At 36.2% G+C, this 27,378-nt stretch overlaps 1 protein-coding gene across 1 annotated transcript in view; it reads right to left on the reverse strand.

The window, feature by feature from the left end:
• The window catches only part of CPNE8 (copine 8), a 211,855-nt gene that overhangs the window by 38,387 nt on the left and 146,090 nt on the right, over window positions 1-27,378 (reverse strand). The window contains exons 12-14 of the mRNA XM_045776528.2: window positions 24,978-25,031; window positions 23,683-23,744; window positions 4,006-4,052 (exon numbers count right to left, since the gene is read on the reverse strand). Coding sequence (XP_045632484.1) covers window positions 4,006-4,052; window positions 23,683-23,744; window positions 24,978-25,031 — 163 coding nt within the window. The remainder of the gene's footprint in view (window positions 1-4,005; window positions 4,053-23,682; window positions 23,745-24,977; window positions 25,032-27,378) is intronic.

The raw sequence follows: 27,378 nt of genomic DNA on the forward strand, positions 1-27,378 counted from the left end.
TTCTTTATTATACCCATTTTTCAGATTAAATAATTTACTCCTAATCACACAGTAAAAGTTGATAAACTAGAATGTAAATCTAGGCAATCAGAGTCCATAGCCCTTATTCATAGCTAGAACTCTATACTTAAGGATTTTGTAATATTTTAAACACTGGATATCATCAAACTTATATCTGATTTTGTTGTAGAAGTATATTATGCCTTTATAAAAAAAATCACAATCGACTACACTTTTTTAAAAAGCTTTATTGAGCTATAATAAGACATAACATAATTTAACTATTTAAAATGTTCAATTCAGTGATTTTTAATGTATTTACAGGTAAGTACAACCATCACTCCAATTTTAGAACATTCTTATCACCTCAAAAAGAAACCCTGTACCTATCACTATCCTTCCCTTATCATTCCATCCAACCCAGCTCTAAACAATGATCTATCTTTCCATCTTTATTAATTTGCTTATTCTGGACATTACACATAAATAGATTCACACAATACATGGTCTTCTGTGACTAGCTTCTTTCACTGAGCATAACGATTTCAAGGTTTATTTATGTTGTAGTATGTATCAGTACTTCATATTTTATCCCTGTTTATTGCTGAATAGTATTCTCCCGTATGAATATACTACCTTTTAAAATCCATTTATTAGTTGAGGGATATTTGGATCGTTTCCACATTATGGCTTAAGCTGCTATCATCTTTTGTGTACAAGTTTTTGTACAGACATATGTTTTCATCTTTCTTGTATATATATCTAGGGGTAGAATTGCTGGGTCATATGGTTGCTCTATGTTTAACAACTTGAAGAACTGCCAATGTATTCTCCCAGGTGGCTGTACCACTTTACATTCTCACACACAGTGCATGAGGCTTCCAGTTTCTCCACATCCTCACCAACACCTGTCATCTTTGGATGATAGCCATTCTAGTGGGTGTGACATGGTATCTCATTATGGTCTTGATTTGCATTTCCTGATGCCCACGTTTGCTAAGTAGCTTTTCGTGTGCTTATTCATCAATCATTTGTACATCTTCTGTGGAGCAATGTCTATTCAGATCCTTTGCCCATTTTTAAGTTGGATTGTCTTTTTATTGAATTATAAGAGTTCTTTATACATTCTAGGATACAAGTCCCCTGTGAGATTTATGATTTGCTAATATTTTCTCACATTCTGGGGTTTGTCTTTTCACTTAGTTAATAGTGTTCTGTGAAGCACAAAAAGGTTTTGATTTTGATAGACTTCAATTTATTTACTTATTTGCTTTTGTTCCTTATGTCTTTGTGTCACATTTAAGAATCAAGTGCCAAATCCAAGGTCATAAAGGTGTATCGCTATGTTTTCATCTAATAGTTCATAATTTTAGCCCTTATATTTAGGTCTTTGATCTATTTTGTGCTAATTTTGTTGTTGATATGAGGAAAAAGTCCAACTTCAATCATTTATAGATAGCTATCCTGTTGTCCCAGCTTTGTTTGTTGAAAAGACTATTCTTTCCCCATTGAATTGTCTTGGTACCCTTCTCAAATCAGTTAAATTTAGACTCATGGGTTTATTTCTGGCATCTCCATTCTGTTTCATGGAACTATGTATCTATCTTTACACCAGCACCATGCTTTCTTGGTTACTGTTCCTTTGCAGTAAGTTTCAAAAATGGGAAGTATGAATATTCCCACTTTGTTCTCTCTTTTTAAGTCTGCTTTGGCTCTTCTGGGTCCATATGAATTTCTGGGGTATCCATTTATGTAAAACAGGCCTTTCAGGTTTTCAATGAGATTGCCTTAAATCTGTTGACTGCTTTGAGAAATGTTGCTCTCTTAACAGTTGAATTTTCCAATCCATGGAAATGACATATTTTCCCACTTATTTAGATCTTTAAATTCTTTCAAGAATTTTTTTCAGAATATAGTTTCTAGAGTATAAAGTTTGCACTTACTTTGTTAAATTTATTCCAAAGTATTATATTCCTTTTGAGACTACTGTAAATGGAATTTTCTTAATTTCAGTTCTAGTTAACAAACTGGAAGTGTATAGAAAAAGACTGGTTTTCATATATCGATATTTTATCCTTCAATCTTGCTAAGCTCATTTGTTAGTTTTAATAGATTTTTAGTGAATTCTTTGGGATTTTTTATATATATGATTATGTCATGTAAAAAGAAACAGTTTTACTTCCTCCTTTCCAATCTGGATATTTTTTATTTCTTTTTCTTGACTAATTGCTTTCACTACAACTTCCATTACAATGTTGAATAGAAGTGGCAAAAGCAAACACCCTTGCCCTATTTCTCATTTTAGGCGGAATGAATTAAGCTATGTTAGATATAGCTAGTATAGTTTCATATACTCCCTTCATAATGTTAGAAAGTCAGCTTCTATTCCAAGTTTGTGAAGTGCTTTTACTCTGAAAATGTGTTGGACTTTGCCAAATGCTTTTTTCTGCACCAAATGACAGGAACATGTGATTTTTACATTTTCTTCTGTTGGCATGGTAAGTTATTTGCTTTTTGAATATTAAGCCAACCTTGCATTCCTAAAATAAATTTTACTTCCTCAGGGTGTATAATTTCCTTTATATGTTGCTGGGTTCAGTTTGGTAGTGTTTTGTTGAGGACCACTATATCCATATCCATAAAAGATATTGATCTTTAGTTATTCTTTTCTTTGTCTAGTTTTGGTATCAAGGTAACACTAACCTCATAGATTGAGTTGGGAAGTATTCTCTCCTCTTCTCTTTTTTGGAAGAGTTTGGAAGAGTTCAATTCTTCTTTAAATATTTGGTAGAATTCACCAGTGAAACTTATCTGTAAGCTTTATGGATAGTTTTTTTTTTTATTATTATGAATTCAATCTCTTATTATAGGTCTATTCATATTGTCTATGTCTTTTAAAGTCAGTTTCAGGAGTTTGTGTCTTATTTTTCAATAGATTCTTATTTTTCTAGTTGTGCTAATATTCATCAGTGAACAAAAGCTAGTATCTTAAACCATTTAGACTTCAGGTTTTATTTCTATGTTTCATATTTTACTGAATAAAAGATATGAATAAAAATAATTAACTTGAAGTCAAAGTGTTGGAGAATATACTTAACATGTAACCAAAGGTGAGTTAAATTAGATTTTGATCTACTCATCTCTGTTCTTAATTCTAGTGTTAACAAGCCAAGATGTAGTTAGTAAAATGATTTTCTGGATATGAGTTTCCTCATTTGTATTAGAGGACAATTGGAGTAAGTGATCCCTAAGGCTCTTCCTTCCCTAAAAATTCTATTATTTTGTGAAATGTGACTCAAAGTGTGAAAATGTGAGGTAAAGAGAAAATAATGTGAGAGCCATAAGCACAATAAGTAATTTGGGGAAAAAAAAAAACTAGATAAATATAACTGATGGCAAGTTCTGGTAAAAATTAAATAATGAGATTTATGTTCTTATGATACATAACTCTTTTAAAAGTTCATTATCTTTTCTTTCTTGAAATGTTTGATAAACAAATTATGAATATACATGGCATATTATATGATAATCCCCCCAAATTAGTCAAGTAAAAATGAAGTGAGTTGCATAAAGCACATGTATTTGAATTACATTTATGTATATTAATACACACAAAAGTACTATAAAATGAAGATAATTCAACACACTTCAGCGTTATAGTTTTGTATGAAGACGAAGGGAGGGTCAAAGAAATGGGGCCAAAGGACACAATGGGCTTAACTAGATCTCAGATTTTCTTTTTAAAAATATCTGAAACAAATATTATAATCATTCAATATTTAATAAATTTGAATGGGACTGTTAGGCATTTTTTTGGTGTATTTCTTCTAGTCCTTTGTATATCTATTTCATAATAGTAAAGAGAAAGGAAAAATGACCTGAATTTTATATGACACACTTCAGAAGTATGTATATATAGGAATAAAATATCTAACCTCATAAAATAAATCTTTATATTTCAATTAATTGCTGATATTTTATACCAGCAACAGTCATAATACTCACCATTTGATGCTGTAAAATCAATAGCCACTGTGAAATTGATTTGCGTTCTAGAATACAAGTAAATAAGAATAATTAATAATCTCACAGAAAAGAGCTTGATTTCCATTTGTGTCATCAAGTTTTTTTAACATCATTAAATTTCCTAAATGTTATTTTCAGCAGGGATATTCAGTATACACTGGATAGCATCAGGATAGGCAGTTTTAAAAGGTAAAAACCGGGCAAAAGACCTTTACAATCATACAATTGTAAAATAAGAATTATTTTAGATTTTGGAATCTAAATAGCTCAGGAATAAAAATAGCTCCTATTTGGGAACACAATAACTAAGTGAGGGGCTCATAATAAAGAAGTCAAACTGCAAATAATGATCTGCCAGTCTCCAATATCAGCATTTACTACCAATCTGCTTTAAAACCATTCTGTAGTCATTGTTGAATCATTATACCCTCAGAAGTGTGGCACAGCTAAAATCATCTCTAATAATATCATTCCTTAAACTAATTCTTTTCACAAACCTGAACACACAGGATTTTCTTCTGCTTTCTTTAGAAATGAAGTATTTCAGGTACTGATCTATTCGTCAGTACTCACAGCATTCCTGTGTGTGTGAATTTACAGACAGATAAATATTTATATAGATGATATTGGTCATATATAACATAAATTTTCAGCACATGGTAGTTACCCAAAATTATTTTTACTGGGTTAGCTCTCTTATCTTCTTTTTTTATGTTCTGACAGAAACCAAAGAGGTGACATTTGCATAAAAAATTCACTCATTTGGATACATCTCCTACTCTTATATGTAATTCCACCTCTTTCTTACCAAAGAAAGCAAAAAACTACAAATAAGCAACAATAATATGATTACTGGGATAACCTGCAATGACACCTAATTTAAAAAATAATTTAAAAAGTAAGTCATTTGAAAACATGAATACCATAAATCACCTTATCTTTAGAAACAAATTACTTCTGGCACATTACACGACTTACTTAACACTTCAAAGCCTGGAACTGCTGTTTCAATGGTGTTGATGATGACGATGACAATGATGGGTCCTACAGCATAGGGTCCCTTGTAGTTCTCTTAGTACAATTTATAGTAATATTTCCTTCTGTTTCTAAAAATTCAGTTTTAAAATCCCTAAATACTATTCAGGTATTGAAACAAATTCACACTTTTTTTTTTCCTAAGGAATGAGCAAGCTTTTGTGCTTTACACTTAATAAAAACTAATATAGGTTCTCTTTATAGCTATAAGGTAATTTTTTCCTCACAGTAGAAATTAGGTTTATAGGCTAGGAATATAGGCTAATTTGGAGCATACCACTAACGAGTATGAACCAAAAGGAGTTAAAAACTTTTCGAAAAAGAATATAATGAGACATTTGGGAGAACACTTTGAGATAATAAATCCCTTTGAGGAATTGAAAGGAACAGTCACCATTGGCACGTTGCTTCGTCATTCTACTGCTAAGGACAGAGGTAACTGTGACACAGGGTAGTAAGGTGTATCAGAAAGGGTACAGCTTTTGAATCTGAAAGCACAGGGTTTGAATTCTAGCAACTCAGTTGCTGACATTAGTCAATTTCAAAATTCTCGAGGTCAGATGCCTGTACACAATAATAACAAGAAGTAACAGAAAAACTAAATGAAATATTGTATCTATCTCTATATATTTATATATGTAACACATTATATATAATGTATTATAAGCATATAAAATGTGCTTTTACATAGCTTTTATCAACTAACTTCATAATAATTTTTTAAAAGATACTATTATTCTCCTTTTATAGACAAGGAAATCTACGCTCACAAAACTTAATAACTTTTAACATGAGTAACAAATGCCAGTATTGAAATTTGAATTCACATCTAACCTCAAAGACCATATTGAGAAACTCCATACTACTCTACTCTATTTCTACTGTTAAATATTTGTAAACTGCTTGACTATAATAACATAATAAAAGATAGTAATTATTATGTCACAAACATAAAAATGATACTATACAAATATCCTTAATGATAAGAATGCCAGGGCACATTCTTATGCTTCGGCAAATTAGCCCTTGTATCTAGTATGTTGTTAAATATATAAATCATAAAATTATCAGTACAAATGCCTTTTCCTATTATTTTTTCCAAATGACACCTCTTTAAAAATGAAGACTCCGAGCTTTAAGAACATATGTTTTAGCACATTACAAAGGCCAATTTAGGAATTGAGTCTTCGGTTCAATCTCCCTTAGGTTGGAGGGATAGATACCTTGTCTTGAATCAACTGTCTCTTACAACGGGGTCTGCACAATGCTTTGCCAATATTGGAACCTCACTGTATTTATCAGGTGAATGAATGCATTCATTTTATGATTGCTTCTAATATGTTCTCCAGGATAGTCCAAGATGTGTAGCATAACCACCAACTTCTTAGAAACATTAGTTGCAGGTTAAATATTTCAATGATCAGAGATACAATGGTCCTTTCAAAGCCAAAGTTCTGCCCAGCAAAACTATAAGGAAAAGGCATGGCTACCAACTAAAGAACTACACTGTACATAAGGGGAAAAAAAAAGGAGATATTTATTATTAAACTGCCTTACTGAAACCTCTAGCTAACAAAATGTCTAGCTAGCTAAATAAACTAAATTACAAAAGCAAGTGGATTAGGTGCCAAAAAAATCATGAAGGGTTAAAAAAAAGAAGAGAAAATTTAAAAAAAGGGAAAAAAGAAGGAAGGAAGGAAGGAAGGAAAGAAGGAAGGAAAAAAGAGAGGGGGAGTCTCGTATCATACCATTTGGGTTTTTCCCAAATTACAAAATTGTAATTTATACAAAATTACAAAAATGTAATTTAAAAAATTACAGTTCAACATTTATTGAGCATCTTCTGATTGCCAAGCACTGTGTTAAGAAAACAGGAGCAAACCAAAAACCAAAAACTATCCTTGAACCTCTAGGGCTTATAATCCCAGTTTTCTACTGTTATAAGCAATGACAAAAATAGCACAGTAGTTTACCATTGAATTCATAATCAATAGCGTAACCTAAAACTCAACCGTGCATCTACTGTGGGTAACAGCTTATTCATTCCCATGATTCCCAAGTTTCCATTCATATTATAATGTATACTTGCTATACCAAGTGTCACATTCTACGTTATTTTAAAAATATTAACACACAAGCTTTTTGTTTGCTGTTGTTGTTGTTGTTTTTTGAGAGAGAGAGTGCATGTGTGCACAAGCAGGGGTGGGGAGGAGGGTGGGGCAGAGAGAGAATCTTAAGCAGACTCCACACCCAGTGCAGAGCCCCACATGGGGCTTGATCTCACAACCCTGAGCTCACGACCTGAGCCGAAATCAGGAGTCAATGCTTAACTGACTGAGCCACCCAGGCGCCCCACTAATACAAGTTTTAAAGAAAGTTGCTAGCAATACTATAACTCAAGGCTATAAGACAGATTTCTTGTAGACTTTGATAAATGATTTGTGTCATAAAAGTAAACCAAACCAAACATCTTCATTGGTAATCCTGTTACCCTTTTTCATTCTTTAATACTGCATGAAGCCTAATGTTTGAAGAAAAAAAATCAATCACGCATCAAAGTAAAAAATCTGAATTCACACGAGATGACTCCTGGCAGAATATTCATAAAATGATCACATATAAATCCTTGAAACATTCTGCTTAGGAAGTGTTACTTTAGTTGTCATTTTGCATTTTAGAAGCAGACAAGAAGGAGCAGAATTTCAGGAAACCCAGATAGGAGTATTATATTTTCGAGTATAAAAAGGCATGCCTGCCAAATTTCATGAGTTAGTAGTAACGTCTCATGAGACTTCCTAATGCATATGTCCTAGTACTGCTAAAATATATAGTTGGAAAATGTCCTTATTTTACTCTGCCACCTTTCCAAAAGCTGTAAACGACAAATAAGATGTCAAGATGGAAGATTTAACTAGCACAGCAAAGATCCATAGAAAACAAGTTTATATGTATATGTCAGAGAACACTACACTTATGGCTGCGTATCCGCACACACACACGTGCACACACACACACACATACACACACAGCGTAATCCCATCTTAGACAACGTCTCTCTGGCTGTCATTACGAATTAATTATTCAAAACTAACAACTGTGATGGGGGTGTGCAGAAGGACTATTTTGCTTTCTTCCCAATTTCAAATTCTGTTCAGCTGCACAAACTGAACATTATCAGTATGAGAGATGAACTGTCAGCCATCCTTCTTTAAATCAATCTTGACAAACTCAGGTTCAGATCCACTAGCTGTTGGAATTTAGAACCTTTAAATGAAATTGAGATGCCCCACTTAGCTCTAAGATTCCTCTTATTCTTGCCATACCGGCACCAAGACTACGCTTCTTCCTTGAGATACTGACATGCAGTCTTGTTCTCACTTTGGCTCTGGAATCTACCCTGAATCCCTGGTTCACTTGCCTCAGGCACCATTATCCAGCTACCCCTAGCTGGGGTCTTTCCTACCCCTAGCTCACATTGGGCCAAATCGTAAACCCATTCCTTTCTTACCTTTCCTCTTTCTCTTAAAGGTACTTCAACAACCTAAATGACAACAAAGACAACCGCCTCCTTCCAGATTTTGCTGCATTTTCAAAATTCCTGCTTCCCACGGTCATAAACTACTCACAGGATTAACTGCCCTCAGCAAGTGAGATCTAGAATGATGGCAAGCTTTGAGATACACAAATGCAGATCCAAATATAAACACTTTCACCTACTTGCAACGTGATCTTGGAAAAGCTACTGAACATCCCCGCAGCTCCTTTATAATAAGTTTAGGATAATAAAACCTTCCTTGGATTGTTGTTTTGAGGACAAGCACCTGTCCTTTAGTAGGCACTCAATAAGCACTTGTTATGCTTGTTATCACCATTATTGATGCTAGCTTTTGGGGATCTGAGTTAGCATACTTCTTTGAAAACTGGAGTGCACTTCTTTGAAAACTGAAGTGCACGGTGCTTATCAAATTTCTGGAACTACCAGAGTTTCAGGTTATTTCTGAGAACCTAACCCTCCCATGTCCGATTTCCTTCCTTTCACACTAGTGGCTAAAGTCTCAACCTGCCCAACCCAAAACTGCAGCATAAATGATCTCACCTTCTTAGAGGTGTTATCTGGGTACTTCCTCAAACAAAATCCCTTGGCATGAAATAATTGTAAGCTTTGACCCCTGCCTTGTTTTCTTTTCTATCCTTCCAAACAGTCTGGATTTCTGATAGCTCAGTGAAATGTCGAAAGTCAGAATAAAAGGTAATGAGAACAACAATGTGGTTCTTCAACTATTTACACTAATATTCTTGGTCCTTACTAAACCTAGGTTGCATCAATTACCAAACCTTTGTGCCTTCTCTGGACTTTGAAGACTGATTTCAGTATTTTTTTTTTTTAACACAGTATGAGTGTTCCAAAATACAACTTCACAAGGCCTTGTAGTTCAAGAGCTTCTTATCAAGAAAGGTATGCAAGGTGGCCACGCTTTTTTCAAATCACTGGTTTAGAAAATACCTTACAAGTGACATAATCAAAATAAACAAATAAACCATCGCCCCAAACAAACAAACAAAATGCAAGCAGCAACGAACAATCCCATTTAAAGTGAGGCAGATGGTAAAGAGCTAATCATCCCTAGCAGAAGGATTCTGAACTTCTGAACCATAGACTGGAGTCGGAAACCCAGAATCACAACTAGCTAGCTAGTTGACTCCTCTGCAAAATTTCTAAGTCTCTAAGCCCTGGTTTTCTCAAACGATAAACAGGTAATCGCTACACTGAAGAGGTCCTCTAATTAATACAAATAAAACCCCAAAGCGCTGGAGGACAAATCCCCTGAGCAATCCACATCATCCTCTCCTGGTTCATATTAATCCCTTCCTCTGTTGGGTCAGAAGAGACAGTTCACTCTTAACACGAACATGCATTTCTCTTTCATTAATTCCTCCCCTAGTGCTGGTCAGTGGCGTATCAAGGATGGGGTAATAAACTCCCAACCGGTGTAGGCAGTAGGAAGTGCGTTGTCTCTAGATGACTTAAAACAAGTAATGCAATCTTCTAATACTCAGTCAACATTTTATTAGAACCCTAAACCAGCAATTCTAAGCAATGTAAGTGATAAACTCTCCTGCTCTACCACGACCTGCCCACCAGGTCTAATTGCCCACCAGAGAGAAACTATTTCGGAGATAGAGAGGCTGGAAATGCACACTCTGCTCATAAAACATAACTAAGAAACTGCCTGATACAAAACAGATTGTCAATATTTGGGCTAAATTAGTGCTAGTTCTGATGATGAAGCCTACACGCAGTTTTCTTGGACTCTGAAATGGCTCTGAAAAAAATCATCTGAGAACATAAGCGGTTAATGAAACCACACGTAAAAAGATGCAACTGGACATGTGTAGCCTTTTCAAGCATGCATTTAAACATGCATAAAAATTAGCAGAACGCATCAACCAGAACAAAGCTCAAGAGTCTTAATATTTCTAAAAGTTTCCTTTCTAAATCTTAGTTTAGGCAAGTGTAGTTTATATATGACAATACTCTCTGTGAATATATTTATAGAAGGCAGAATGGCTTTGCTTTTATTAGATTTAGCCCCATTCAGCGCTGCAGGGTTTAGCTCTCCACTGATTTGATGAATGCAAAACACTTGGGTGCCACAACAAGAAACTCTATAAAAAATCCTAGACGTGTATATTCGGTTTGCAAATAAGAAATTAGATTAGGAAAAAAACAAACAAACAAACCCTTACAGTATTGCATGTTTGGCAAGATGTGCTCCCCGAGGCAACCCATCCAATATAAAGCCACCAATTTTATAAAAGTAAGGCAAATATTTTACAACATCATTGCACTCGCTTCAAGTATTTTTAAGGGAAAGAAATCCTTATGGAACTTGTTGATAACAGGAATTACTGATATTCAACTCACCCTTAAAATAAGCAGTATCAAGAAGCCCACTTTAGCCTTTCAAAAGAGCTTTTAAGAGGTAGGTAACTCTTTCTGTTTTCCCCCCTTAAAGACTTCTTACTTCTTTTAAGTGGAATATAAACTTTTTATCTATAATTTCATACAAGTTGTAGAATCAGGGTCAAGAGTTTGGGTGGAGATTGGAATGGAAGAAATGTCTCGGCATTCCTCCAAAAAGAAGTGAACTATAAAAAAATTACATTTATTGACTTTGTAAATTTGAATGTATCTTTTTTCTCTCCATGTCTCTGATAACTAGGACAAATATCACCAATAATATTATGAAGATCAAATGAGATAAGACATACTGGAATTTTAAACAAATTCAAATTATTCAGAAAAGTAGTAGCTAGCATTTATTGAGGATTAACTCATTTAATCCACATAGTCACTCCATGAGATAGGCACTATTAGCTTTATTCCTATTTTATATAAATGGAAACAGGTTATGATAACAAGAGGCGGATCTAGGATTTGAACTAGGCAGTTCGTGCCAGAACCCAAATTCTTGGTCACTGCTATGCATTGCCTAACTTACCAGCAACTGCATCTTTGCAATTGACTTGCCTTTGGCCAAATATTTACCTATTAATTTCCCAGAACTTGTCCACTGAGCATCTCGCTTATTAGATGTGAGGGAAACAAACAGTCCCATGCTTCTTTTTTTTTTTTTTTAAGATTTTATTTATTTACTTGAGAGAGAGGAAAAGAGAGAGGGAGTACACGCGCTCCAGTGGAGGGAGGGGCAGAGGCAGAGGGAGAAGCAGACTTCCTGCTGAGCAGTGAGGCTGCCCTGCAAGGGGGTGGGGGGACTCGATCCCAGGACCCTGGGACCATGACCTGAGCGGAAGGCAGACACAACCAACTGAGCCACCCAGGCACCCCCAGTCCCGTGCTTCTAATCTTGATTTTGTCTTTCCTCCACGTCACTGCAAACCCAGATATGAGTTAAATGGAGATAATTTCTGGCAGAGGCCACATAAAAGCATTTTTTCTTATCCCAGAAAACGTGGTTCATCTGTTTTATTTGGTGATTGCAGTATGCATTATAGAAAGAGGAAATGTCACAAGATGATAAATTCTGAGAGAGACAGAAAGGTATATTACCTAATTCAAAGAATTGTCACATTCTTTGTTTAAAAGTCCTATTTGTCATAATGTTTCATTATGCTAAGAGATTTGGGGAAAAGGGTAGAAAGTCAGGTTTAAAATGGCTTTCTCATCAATCTGGATTTATTCATTGGCTACTTGGTGATCAACTCTATAAAAATAATTTAAAAAATTGCCAGTCTCTTTGAGAAAACAAGTCATATAAAAGGACAAATGAATATGATACCTACGAAACTGGCAACCACTTAATGTAAGTGGTAGAGACTTCTGTAGCTCATTGGAATCAGTTCGATGAGAGTTCGGGCTTTCTTCAGAGGAAGAAAAAGACAGTCTGTAGTCCTGCAAGTTTCTAATACATTCAGTAGTCTGATAAAAGCAGGGACTAGGGTCCATGCCAACATGAAATTCTGGTAACTTGGAGGGACTCAGTCTGCAGAACGTGTGATCTGTCTCCCCCTTCATCTGTCAGTCAAAGAGATGTGCAAAACTTTACAGGTATTTGTTCATGGTCATGTTAGTGGTGGAGTGAAGAGTTTCATGAAGACTTAAGACACACAGAGGACTTAACCAAAGTGACATTTATGATTCTGCCCTGAGATACTTATAGTATATAGAGCCATTGAAAATATAGAAATACATATTTTACAAATCTGTAGAAGTCAAAAAACCCACTTTACAGATAATAATAATGATAATAATGATAATGCTACTCTAAAGCAGAATTGTAGATTTCAGAACAGTCTGTGACTTTATATGAATCCGACATTGTTCTTATTAACAGTTATCGGATATTCAATAGTTATCAGGTATAGATTAAAGGTTACTGAGTAAATCTCTTTAGTTCTCAATTATATCAGACTTTAAACATTTAAAATTATTTCTTAATAAGCCAACAAATAACATAACCACTGGGATAAATGTACAGAGTATAATTTTGAAAAATGACCCCAGGGTCAACAATACAGAAGGGACAGTTTTTATTACTCTACAGTAAGACATCTTTTGTAGATATTATTCTTCTATTTAGAAAATAAAGCTCTTTATGACTTCAAGTCATAAAATATAATCTTATGCTCCCGGGAAAGCACGGTACTGCTTAACCAAAAAAAGTCTTAAAAATTAGATTTTTATTTCAGAGAATATTTGCATAAAAATTAGAGCTTGGCTGATTTAAAATGCATCTGTCTCTTCTGCTCACTGTATACCTGAATCTATAAACCTGATGATTGCAGCTAAACAGTGTTTTAGCAACTGAGACTGTGAATGAAAAGTAACAAGCTAACAATACAGTTTCATGAACAATCAGGGTTATATTTTCATGTAAATAGCTACATCAATAACAACTGAAGTAATGGAAGCCTACAATATCCAGTACTAAAAATTAGGTCTATAATTCCTTTGAACGGGGAGATATTAAAGGACAATTTTGTTTAGTATTTAAATGTGTTCATTCTTAACTCTGCATAAATTCTACTTGGATTCATGGGAAAACAAATAACAACATTTTTATAATTTTCTATTGAATTATTTTTTTGTGAGCTGAACCAAGAAGAGCGATGAAATTTTAAAGGCAATTCAAGAATTTCTTTCTAAGAGTTTAATCACAAGCTGTTAGTCCTGCCTATTCCACATCAGTCACCTGTTTGCCCCCTTTTTCTTTTCTCATGCTCCCACACATCCGAGATGTAAGGGAAATGTTTTACAAAATGACTGCAGGAAAATCTCAACTAACTTTCTTTTGGAAAGCCCAGAGTTAGCCCAGAGTACCGATGGCTACTCATACTTTATACCTTATATGTTGATTTTTTTTTTTACCTTTTTGTTTGTTCGTTTCGTTTTTAAAGATTTTATTTATTTATTTGACAGAGAGAGACACGGCGAGAGAGGGGACACAAGCAGGGGGAGCGGGAGAGGGAGAAGCAGGCTTCCCACTAAGCAGGGAGCTCGATGCGGGGCTCGATCCCAGAACGCTGGGATCATGACCTGAGCCGAAGGCAGACGCTTAACGATAGAGCCACCCAGGCGCCCTTTACCTTTTCTGAAGACCTCTACCTAAGTCAGCTCAGGTTCAGCATGACCATAAGTTAACAATAGCTTCTCCTAGATTCGAAAGGATAAGGTGAACAGGTCCCTGAATGGATGCCACCTAAATCAGCAACCCAAGTTAGCAATGAAACAATTCACAAATGCTGGTAACAAATACTGATATCTTAGTATTTTAATTTAAAAGTGCGTAGTTACTACAATGTGTTATAAAGACAAAATGGAACTGAACACTTTGCTCCTATCACTTCTGAAATATCATACTTATTTAGAAATATGGTAAAGCATCTCTTTAATAAAAAAAACTAACCTTGATAATCCCATAAATCTTCAAATGTACTAATATGACCTCCAAAATACTATGTTGGGTTGCTTGGTTGACTGCAGCCCAAAGTGCCAGCTTATTTCATTGTTCTTCTCCAGCGTAATCACAGGACAAAAGGCAAGAACTGATGGCTAAATTAAGAAGAGTCTCATTAGATATGTGCTGATGAGGAGTTCTATCAAAGACCAAGATGTGAATATTGCGGAAGTTTAGTTGAAGTGCTGACCACACTTAAAGGATGTAGCTGCCAGCTATCTTTCTGTCTTCTGTCCTTAGTTAAAAATACTCAATTCTTTTAAGTGGAACTAAGGGAAGAAGGAGCAGAAGAAAAGCAAAAAAAAAAAAAAAAAAAAAAAAAGTTTCTGAAACCTAGATTTCCAAAGACACAAGCTTTCATAAAAGATCACAATAGCTAATAAGCAGAGGTTTCACAGATAAAAACTGACAACAATGACTTATACCATTTATTAAATTAGAAAAAATAAAGGAGGGGCACTATTTAGTAAGGTAAGGACAGAGTAAACTTTCATATACAAATGAAAGTGTTGGAGAAGCGTAAATTATTATTACTACCCTTTTGGCAATAAATTATAAAATACACCTACCATTTCATCCAACAACATTATTTCTGGGAAATGACCCTGTAGACATGCTCAATGACACGCATTAAAAGCACGCACCAGGGTTTTACTATTGCAGCCTTGTTTATAATAGACATGTAAAACGGATGCACCTAAAGGGTATCTCACAGAAAATTTTTAACCTAAACTATGTACATGCATACAATGGAAAACTGTTAAAATAAGGTAGGTACATAAGTACTGATATGGAAATATATATACATAATATATTTAATGAGCAAAACATACATTATAGAACATTGTTCACAGTGTGATCCCAATGTTGCAAAAAATAATTGTGTGTTTCAGAATAAACAAACATGTAACTATGATTATCTCTAGAAGGTACGATTACAGAGGATCTAGTTTCATAAATTATATTCACTTTGCCTAACTTTTCTTTTTAGCACTTCACATTTTATATTTATAATGTGAAACACAAAGATTTTTATGTTTAAAATTTGGGAGACATACTACTTCTTTCCCTCAAATGTGAATATAAAACACTAATAAAATAAGATAAAAGTATTTTATTACTTTTGAAAAAAAATAACAATGAAGAATACAAAATATAATCAAAATCAAGGTGTTTAACAGTTTCCAGAATTTTTTAAGTTGTAAGAGACCAGGGATTCTGATTGATGTTGTTCACAAGAGTCAGTAGCCATTTATTGAAACTGTACATAATTAATTGTCAATTATTACAATTAATTCTAATTTGAAATGAGTGCAGCTCATTATATTCTGTTTTGCTATTATTCAGAAATTTTGTATAATTGTGTGTCTGCTTTTTATATGATTTTCCATCACTGTAGTGCATTTATCTACTTGGAGGTTGAGATTTCTTAATAGCAAGGGCAGAAAGCCCAAAATGTTACAATGTCTAAACAGGTGGAAAAAAAAAATCGACAGAAAATCTATCAAGAAAAATAAAAATAATGCACTGAAATATTTGGATTAAATGTTCGTAGCTACACTTCCACCTTGGTTTTCATATTCATGTTTTCCTTTCAAATTGCTATAATTTGTTATTTTTATAGCAATAGAGATATTTTTTTAAAGATTTTATTTATTTATTTGACAGAGAGAGAGACAGCCAGCGAGAGAGGGAACACAACCAGGGGGAGTGGGAGAGGAATAAGCAGGCTCCCAGCAGAGGAGCCTGATGTGGGACTCGATCCCATAACACCAGGATCACGCCCTGAGCCGAAGGCAGATACTTAACCGCTGTGCCACCCAGGCACCCCAGCAATAGAGATTTTTAAGAAAGATAGGAACATGAAACTTTACTCTTCATTTTTTTAATCAGAACCCATCAAGTATCCTATGAAGTAAATATCCAGATCAATTTCCATAACTCACAATTAATTAAAGTTTAAATCTTCATAAATATCCAATAATGAAGTTCTTAGATACTCTGTATGCCAAGGCATCACTTTCTGTTGGGCTACATAAATTACTGTAGTTTTTTTAAAACTGTATTTTTGACTGGCAACAGCTAGATGGTAAATATTAGACACAGAAAGACTAGAAGTTAACTAAATGAGCTTCTTTTTAATTGTTTTTGGAAAAAGAGAAACTTATCTATGAAAATATTACTCATGACAGAAAGGAGGAGAAAGTGGGTGAGCATAAAGGGAAAGACGCCGATGGAGAGATGGGTAAAGTTAATTCCCATGAGGCAGTTAGCTCAGGACCTGACATGTAAATGGTCAGAAGATGTTAACTATTATTATTATGTGCAAATACACTGTATAGTACATTGATAGGTTAGAGTAAATCTTTTGTAAGAATAAACAGTAACTTCAGAATGGTGGAAAATAAGTATTATTAAGGCCATGAAAGAGTTGGAAAATGTAGTTGAATGACATCATTTTTCAGGTACACTGTAGAACTACAGAGACTCATGTGAACTACAGGAAACTGAAATTTAGGTCTATGAACTTATTTGCCTGTCATTATGTAGCATGAGGATTATCACGATAAAGTCACCTCACGATATCATTAATAAAAATCAGAATTTAAATTCTTTGCTCAATTGCTTAACAAGTCGTTAAGAGCAAAGACACATAAATACACATACAGAATACAATAATTATTTTTGTCTGTCAATTTGCATGTCATTATCAAAAGAAACAGTATATTAATAACTCTATAGTATACATAGTACAAATAATGATAATAGGTGAATGTATAATTGCATTATATTTAAAAGATAATACATTTATTATATACACCTTCATATAAAGATAATGTATTATAGGTAAATAATATTCTTATGTTCTGTTTAGATAATGTGTTCATATAAAAATTCATATTAAGTCCAGTTAGGTTAATTATGTAGTATAAGTGAAAAATGGGTTCTTATTAAAGTCTCAGGAAGACAGGATTAGACAAAGTATACCTCATAGGTTGGGGATCCATTTATATACAGACTTCTGACAGAAAAAGGTCACTAGTATTGCTTCCAGCATAGGGAGTACTGTAAGTATGAAGTGTGTAAGATTAAAAAAAAATCTTGGAGGTTGTAAGCAGCAGAAAAATACGGAAGTATGATATAATCAAGACCATCATTGCTCTAGATATTGTAGAAAACCCATTTGTTTTAATTAGCCCTAAGAATCCTCAAAAGGAGAATGTGTACAACCAATAAAAGTGATTTATTGGCAACAGATTCTGAAAATGTCCTTTACATATAGACTCGCATCAAAACATTACTACATTTGCAGGGCACCTATTAAGCATCCGACTCTTGATTTTGGCTCAGCTCATGATCCCTAGGTTGTGAGATCAAGCTCCCCATCACTTTACCAGGTTTATTGATGGATGTTACATTAAAATGATCAAGGAAAATACAGTGCAGGATACTCTGTAGTATCCACTGAAAAAATGTTCAAAGCAGGCTCCTTGCTCTTGGCTGGTTAGGCCCAATAAGCTGAATTACATACTCTAACAAGTGTATGGCAATTGGCAATAAATAAGGCTATAGATGGCATATATGCTTTTGGGGTTGCCCGTGATTTTGGTATGCTCTGGAAACAGAGGGTTTCCAACATCCTCTGGACAATCCACAAAAACAAAACTTATATGTTAAAACTGTCTGATACCATTCTCTTACCCTTTGGGTTAGCTATTAAAAAATTCAAGCTCAATCCAAACTTGATATCCCTGAAGCTATAAGGGCAATCATGCTGACCAGGCCACCAAAAATGTGGCACTTCAAACCTCTGATTCATTCATTCTGTATGACCTGCATTCCCTTAACCCTAAATTAATAACATAATAAGACTGAGGATGTAAGGGGGAAATGGATGAAATGAGGCTCCTAGAAGGACTTCTCCGAGACAACCTTTGGGTAGGACCAAATAACAAACCTGTACTACCAAACAGAAACCCAAGAGCTCTATTTAAATTTATCCATGACATGACACATTGGAGCACACATAAAATGGTCCAAAGGGCACAACTGTACTAGTAGAAGCCAACTCCAACTGTTGCCCAACAAATATTTCAAAAATGTACGATTTGCCCCTTGCACAATCCTGCAAAACCATATCTCACTGCCTTAGGTCAATTTCCTCTTCCCAACAGGCCTTCTGACATCTGGCAAATTGATTCCATCAGCTTCCCCCATTTACCAAATGTAAATATTTATTGGTAATGATCTGTATGTTTTCTCACTGGATCAAGACATTTCCTTGCAGGCAAGCAACAGCTAAAGCAGTGGTCAAAAACCTATTAGGAAAAAATCACTCCTAATTGGAGTATTCCTCAACAGCTACACAGTTATCAAAGAACCCATTTTCCTAGTCAAATTGTCCAAGAGATCTGCAAAATTTAATCCATCTTTTAATATTTTCATTGCACCTATCATCTTCAATCCTCAAGATTAGTTAAACACACTAATGGCATAATCCAAACTCAATTGGCCAAACTAACTACTGCCTTTGGTCTACCCTGGCCCAAAGCATTGCCTCTTGTCCTTTTAAAATCTAAAATCTACCCATACTGGCAAGGCTCAATTGTCTCCATTCAAAATCATCACTGGGTATTCTATGAAACTAATTGAGGGTCACTTGCCCTCCACTTTGTTACAAGAATTCTCCAGCACCGTAAGGGACTTGTGCAGAATATATATGAAAAGGCCAAACTTGTTAAAGATTCACTTTACAGAATGCTCCTTGGAGACAAAGAAAATACTCATGACCTTAAGCCTGGCGATCTAGTATACTTGAAGAGATATCAACTTTAAGATTCTTTACAGCCAAAATAGAAAGGACCTGATCAGGTATTGCTAAACAACTCATGTGTAGCAAAGCTACAAGGGGCTGACTCATGGATTCACATTTCTCATTTAAAAAGGGCTCCAAATCCTAAAAATGATTGGAGAGTCACTCCAATTTCAGAGGATATCCCAAGATCCAGAATTTAAGCAGACAATATCCAATGAAACAGCTGATACCCAAAATCCAGGCCCAAGCCAGAACACTACTTTTACTTTAATTCTTATTTTTTCCCCTTTTTTCCCATTTTTACCATGATTCTATTTCACCCACCCCAGACTGGTGAGGTCATTTATGACCTTTGGCCGCCTCCTTGGTTTGAGGTTTTTTTTTTTTTTTTAAAGATTTTATTTATTCATTTGACAGAGAGAGACAGCAGCAAGAGAGGGAACACAAGCAGGGGGAGTGGGAGAGGAAGAAGCAGCTCCCAGTGGAAGAGCTTGACCTGGGGTTCATCCCAGAACTCCAGGATCACGCCCTGAGCCGAAGGCAGACGCTTAATGACTGAGCCACCCAGGCGCCCCTCCTTGGTTTGACTTCTTAAAGGCAGACTTCCTTAATGACCCTTAGGCTTTAGTAAGACTTGACACCCTATGGTCCCTACCCTTTGTTCTCAACTCCTATACAAATTCAAGATGAAAAGCCAGTTAACAATACCTTTATTACTACCTTCTATCAAAGATGGAACCCCCTCTGATTGGAATACTAACTCCATTGTCAAGCTGTCCCAAACCACCGACCAGGGGATTCCCCTAAAAAATTGCTGGGTATGTCAAAACCCACGTGACATTTCAACCAAATACAAAATACTCCCTCTTAACTCCCCTCAGTTCAATAAGATTGCCCCACAGATTAAGATCATTAAGATCATGCACAATGCCCCTGGTCAAATCCAATTGCTCCTCCCCACTCCCTCAAAGGTACCCTAACCCCATTTGCTTTAACCTCCTTTCCTTGTTTTGAAGTTACTCCTGTGCACAATTTCTCTTTTCATCAGATATGTCCACCTGAGACCTAGTCTGGTTTCTACAGTGTAAATCTCACTTTTGCATTAACTGATCACTATCATCTATCCAGCTGTAATTCTAGTTCATCCACATACCCTAATGCTACTGCCCTCTGCCAGGTCATCAAGAACAGAAGACAAATGATGAAACTTACTACCAATGCTTAGGTCCAGTGATTTCCTGGAGAAAGATATATAGAAAGTCCCATCAAAGGAATATTTGTGTAAGAGGTTTTGCTATGATCAAACTAATCCCAAATTCTATCCTTTAAAAAAAAAAAAAGACTTATTTATTTGAGAGAGAGAGAGAGAGTGGGGGGAGGGGCAGAGGGAGAGAGAGACTCTTAAGTAGGCTCCACGCCCAGCACAGAGCCCAATACGGAGCTCTATCTCAGGACTCTGAGACCAGGGCCAGAGGTAAAACCAAGAGTTGAACGCTTAAGGAACTGAGCCACCCAGGTGCCCCCCAGATTCTATCCTTACTGTGATCTCAATAAACCTTATGTTGCAGGACCCCTATCTTCCCTCTGTACCAACTCTTCCTTTCCCATCATCAATAGCATCACTCTGAATGATAAGACAAGAGCAACTGAATCTTGGTGTGCTTCTGAGTAGCAGCCCTCTTAATTATGTTTCCTACATGGGCAACCCTTAAGGAAGAGTAACTAACCAAACCTTAGTCTTCAAATGCATTTAACAATTCCTGGGTCACTCACTGTACAATGCACCCTAGGATTCATGTAACCCAATTGGTCTATCCTACCCACAAGCTCCACTGCCTCTCACAGAACCCAAAGGGCTTAAGGTATAATAATTGTTAGAACTGGTCTGGCCATAGGCATGTTGGCCCCTTGGGGAAGATTTGCTTATCATAAAGCCACCCTGTGTAATCTAACAAATGTTCTGGAGGAATTATCCTGCAATACTGCTTCAGCCCTACAAAAATTACAATTATCCTTGGACTCCCTTGCATCAGTAGTTCTAGACAATCAAATAACATTCAACTACTGGCTGGTAGAACAAGGGGGTGTCTGTGCTCTTGCTAATATCTCTTGTTGCATCTGGATAAATACTTCCTCCAAAGTGGAATTAGAAATTAAAAAAAAAAATTCATACAGGCCTCTTGGCTTCACAATATCAACAATCCCACCGTCAATGAAATTTGGAATCACATTAAAAGTTATCTACCATCATCTAATCCCTTTAGTTGGTCACCCAAAAAATAGGAAACATTCTTCAATCTGGACTACAATACTGTATGATACTATTAAGTATCTGATTAAGCATCTGATTGCTATACAAAATACTTTTTGCTTGTTTCCAGAAGTGCCTCTCTTTCTCCTCTTGCGCTCCCAGCTAACTATGAAGACTGAAGCTTCTGTGTCTACTGCTCCGACCCCATGCCTTTAAGGTCCCTATGAAGGACGGGAAGGGCCACAAGCAGCAGCCTAGCACCTGGGCAACAAGGGACTCACCATAATGAGTTTCCCCCACCAAAACTGATCATGGTGATGTTTCATACACCAATGATCAGAAAGAAGAAATGAGGGGCGCCTGGGTGGCACAGCGGTTAAGCGTCTGCCTTCGGCTCAGGGCGTGATCCCGGCGTTATGGGATCGAGCCCCACATCAGGCTCTTCTACTATGAGCCTGCTTCTTCCTCTCCCACTCTCCCTGCTTGTGTTCCCTCTCTCACTGGCTGTCTCTATCTCTGTCGAATAAATAAATAAATAAAATCTTTAAAAAAAAAAAAAAAGGGAAGAAAGAAGAAATGAAAGGAGCAAAGGACAGTTGACAATTCTGACTCCATCTTGCAACTGCCACCGTTTTGTGGAGTTCAGTGAAGAACAGCCACTTCCTGGAATCATGATAATCATCTTGAGGTTTAGACACCTGGAAAATTGCCCCCGACCCACAATACTGAGCAAAAGAGGTCAACTAATCACTGAGCAAATCATACCAACTGAAATTTCTCCTTTGCTGTGGTTTTAAGTTTTAAAAACACCATCTCCTGTCACCCTTTTCGGACAAGCACATCGACTGAGTTGGGTTGTTCTCCCCAGTTTGTACCCCTAAATAAAGATTTGTCTCCTTTTTCCTCGCTCATAGGCTCACTCCTGAAGTTTTTCTTGAACAGCAAACATTTTTTCTACTTTAGTACGTTTTCCTTTATCCTTATTGAAACAACCACTGTAGCTTCCGTGTCCGTGTAGCCACGTGGCAGGTTGCAAGATGTCCATATGTAGCATTGATTCTCCATTTAAGCAAGTATCATTTTGGGGTTCGTTTTTGTTTCCTTAACTAAGGGCAAGCTCTCTGTTTTTTGGTAAACTATCTTGGTTCCTTTAGCCTCCTCATTCTTTCATCCCTTTCTTCCACCTCATGACATTCTACCAGTGAACTGATATTGGAAAAAAAATTGCTAAATTAGGAAGAGGTTTACATGAGCGTTGTCTCTGGCTGCTATTATTTGTCATGAAATTACTAACCATTTACGTACAATTTCAAATTTATGTCTCACCATTTTTGTATATTGTAAATACAGGTAATAGCACATAAATTGGAATATGCGGACATTTTAGAGGGTATAGTAATGAATGACTGTTTTCAATTTCTGGGGACACTTGGTTATGAAAAAACAGGGAAAACTAGGTTAAAAATAAAAATTTTCAAAATTGAAAAAAAAACCCAAACCTCCCTATTTACTTGGGAGTAAGAATTCAAAATGTATTACCAAAACAGGCTCTGTCTGGACTCTGGAAAATTTCAAGAATGGTTACAACAACCAAGTGTTTTCTGAAATATATTCCTGCCTAGAAGCATAGGAAGCAACAGTATGACTATACACCATCCATTTCTGCATGATGCTTTTATGACAAGATACATTCTTTAACATTCTGGAGCTCAAGTATACATTTACAACAAGCCCTCAAGCTTTTCTCCTATTTTAAGATAATGAAAAGTGCATATAAAAAGTCCCATATGTTAGGCAACTGAAAATATTCTCCAAAACTGCACAGAATAGCTTTATCTGCAGCTATTATTAACACAATAAAGTCTTTTCTCTTGGTTAAAGAAAAGTTGTGATTTTCCCCAAAAGTAATAGCTCTTTGTGTTTATCCCCTTAAGTCTGTAACAAAAGTGCAAAAGGTGTGCCATCAAACTATAATACAGTTGATCATTTCAGCTGCCCATTACCTAGTGGTCGCACTTGCTACACACATTAAAAGAAATGTTTAAGCAAGGAAACTATTTCAGAGAATGACTTACCCTCCTTTAATATAATCGAGGAATGAAACTTCTGTTTCTACCAAAAAAGAGAGCAAGGTTACCTGAAAAGTAAAAGAAAAACAAGGTAGAATTATCTACCAGTACTTAATTACAGCCCCAGATGGACTTTATTCTAAGTATTAGAGAAGAACTCATATTTCATATTGAGAGGAACATCACATTTTGAAAATCAATAACAATATTACTCTTTATTAAAATCTGCCAGGACTGATTGTTCTTACATTTAACATGATCCAAATGAAAGGGGCCCAAAAAATTAACTACCTCCTTTCTATGACCAGTTTACTTCCTTTGAAGACTAGAATGAAAATTGTCTACAAGGACACTGTGTTACTTCACATTTTAGATAAAAGGAAAGATGAAAGGAGCTAAAAAATGGTTAAAACTAAAAAATCAGAATCAGTGAGTTAAGCCTTTTAAGAGGAAATGTTTGTTTTTCTCATGGTCCTGTAATGAGGCTATCTAATATTTTAAGTGTCTTGCAGTACAGAAATCTTCAAAAGGAAGCTTGGAGAGAACTTAGATTTTGCTTTTCCTAAGAAAATTTAATCTCACAATAAAATCTTCAGTATATCATAGAAGAAATGTCACGGAGATGAAAAGTACAGCATGGGTAATACAGTCAAGGCATCTGGTCACTGTACTGATTGTGGTGAACGCAGAGTAATGTACAGAATTGTTAAATCAATATGTTGTACCCTTGAAACTGTAACATTGTGTGTTAGTTACACTTCAATTAAAAAAAAAAAAAAAAGGTACACCTGAATCCCCCAAAAAAGGAATAGGACAATTTTAAGATTTTTCACGATTTCAAGATACTTTCATCTTTGTACCTTCCTGTACTGATTTTAGCCCAGCATCCTACAAGGGTGTAAATTTTAACACACTATGAACAAGTACTTTCTCATGCCCTGAGATTTAATAGGTGAGTGCGTCCTATAAAGAGTACAGTATTTCTTACTAACACCTAAACGTTTTCATACCTACTCGATTCTCTCCAGTGTGATTCCACTGAATGAGGATTTCATAAGAAAACTTCAGCTTCCGTCAGAGCCCATACGGTCCTGAGGACAACCTGCAGAAGCGGGTGACTACTTTCTATAGGGTAGTCTCCATTACAACCATCCCCACAGCACGCTCCATTTTCTAGTACACTCCTTCATACTAAAATCCTGAGTGAAAGAGCCTAGTCTCTCGTTCTAGTCTGTGTAAATGTTATACATTTTTTATCCGTTTATTTGACTCCTCAGTGAGTAACATAAAATTTGACTTACTGTTCCCGAATTAGTATATTTTTTCTTTTTTCCTTTCTTTTTGGGATTCACCACCTTGAAAAGCAGATAAAACAATTAACACTGTGTTAGGTTTTATATGGAAATTTTTACAAAATGTGTAGTTCAAACTGCTGCCTTCACTCCTGATGTATTCATTCATTTATAAATGCCTTTAGTATGACTCCTGGACAGTCCTTCAGCCAAAACCTCTCTACAAAATGTACTGGTGACCATCTTTTGTGTGTGTGTGTGTGTGTGTGTGTGACCATCTTTATAAAAAATATATTTTTTCAATAATATTTTTCTCAATCACTTTATGCATTGATTACCCTCATTCATCTGTATCTTCTTGATGTAAGAGAGACTTTTAACATCCTAGGTCCTAAATAATAATGATTGCTCTGTAGTGAACTATAAATCGCCAAAGAAAAGTATAGCCAAGAGACATAACTTTTTTATTAGGTTAAAAACACTAACATAGCAAATCACCCAAATATGTGCATACATAGGGCTCTGTTACTCTATTGCTGTCAGGGGTAGTAATTTCCACCAGATACTGAGGCTATGTACTAATTGGTAAAGCTCTGGCCTGTAGATGTAAGATTTAATCTTTGACCATTTATTCCATGAGGCAATATTACTGCACTCCTATATTGTACAAGACACTGAAGAATATAGGGAATGTAAAGATGAGTAAGACCTGTGTATCTAATAGAATAAATAAAACACCTAAGTGTCTAGAGAAAATCCTTCAGCACATCCCAATTCAAAATACCAAGGAAGCATTTTGATAGGCAAAGAAAGTTAAAAGAATCTATGGCAAGTATTATTTGAACTAAACTTTATTAATTTAAACTAAGGCTATTATAAAAAGGGATAAACATAATCATCTAGAAAGAGGAAAAAGTAATTGGCCCAAGGTGGCTGGAGCAGAGAGCAAATACATATTACTGAAATGAAGCCGAAGGACCGCAGGTACGTCAAACCAGCAGCAGACACTCCTGTCTGCCTGCCTAGAGATCCTGAAAGCTGTTTGCAAGCTTAGAGATTCCACAAGGGCTCTGTACTCTGCTCCAGCCCCCTCACAGATGCAGTCAACCAACAGTCCTACGGGGCCAGGGTCCCAGGAGGAAACAATCCTGCCTGCAATCGTGTAAATCCTAAAAGGGCCCAATACTTAGTTTCAGCTCCTTCCAGCTGTAGTTTGTGAACAGTCCTGCTGACACAAGGACAAATCAAGAGATACTCTTGTCTATACCTCAGGAGATCACGAAATATCCTTCTATTTATTTAGTCCCAGCCCCTCGGACCATGGTCAGGAAGCAATCTAGCCCACCCAAGGGACCGAGTGGGGGACATGCCCATCTGCGCCTCCAGAGCCAGTACAGACCAAAGTCTTAACTATGGTACCTGAAACAGCCATGGGACTCAGGGGCTGACCCTCTTAGGTATGATCCAGAGCCTGCCCTGCCTACTTAGGGACCCGCCCAGTGATCAGAGGGAAGTCCTCCAAGAGACCTGGCAGGAGCTACACACATCCTCACACTTAGTAAGAGGCCATCTGACTGAGGACCCAAATGTGCCCCCTGAAAAGGAACTGTGGCTCAGTGCTGCCCTCCTGAATAAAGTGCTGGAGCCAGTCTCACCCACCCAGGGGCCAGACAGAATCCATGCCCGCTCCAGTGCTGGTAACAAGCACCCCAACCATGGATGCTACTACAGGCCCACCAGCCTTAAAAGCAGCTCCAATCCAGCAGGACTGCAGCTCTGCAGCTAATCCCATCAGCTCAGGAACTGACAGGAGCATGTCTTTATCTGCCAAAACCAGTCTGCAAAGCTGGAGGGGGGTTTTTAAAAACTCAGGTATAGTGCTGGAGATCTAGAAGCCCAAGGGTAGGCAGAGAAAGCAGGCATCTATGCAAGGACAACCTGTCTTATATTACTTTCATTGTCTGTGTAGAGCCTTAATATTCCTTCCTTGGAAGACCCAGATAGAAAAACTGATCCATTACTCCATCTTTGTCCTTGCCGAGGAAGTCTGATCTGTAAAAATCTCATACTCTACTAAGTAAAATACTATACGTAGCTCTTGTCAAGACATACCAAACATATTTCATGTGTTTGTCTCCCATTAGACATGGAATTTATTTATTTATTTTTTTTTTGAGAGAGGGAGAGAATCTTAAGTAGGTTCCACGCCTAATGCAGAGTGCAATGCAGGGCTCGATCTCACAACCCTGAGATCATGATCTGAGCTGACATCAAAAGTCAGACACTTAACCAACTGAGCCACCCAGGTACCTATAGACACTGAAATTTTTAATCATCTCTGTATCCCCAAGGCCTTAACGGAGAATGTGGAATGTAAAAGCCATGTAATAAATATTTTATTTCTAAATGA

The sequence above is a fragment of the Ursus americanus genome, chromosome 25 (assembly GCF_024610735.1).
Source record: "Ursus americanus isolate L20-20 chromosome 25, mUrsAme1.1.p, whole genome shotgun sequence".
In the NCBI taxonomy this organism is placed as follows: domain Eukaryota; kingdom Metazoa; phylum Chordata; class Mammalia; order Carnivora; family Ursidae; genus Ursus; species Ursus americanus.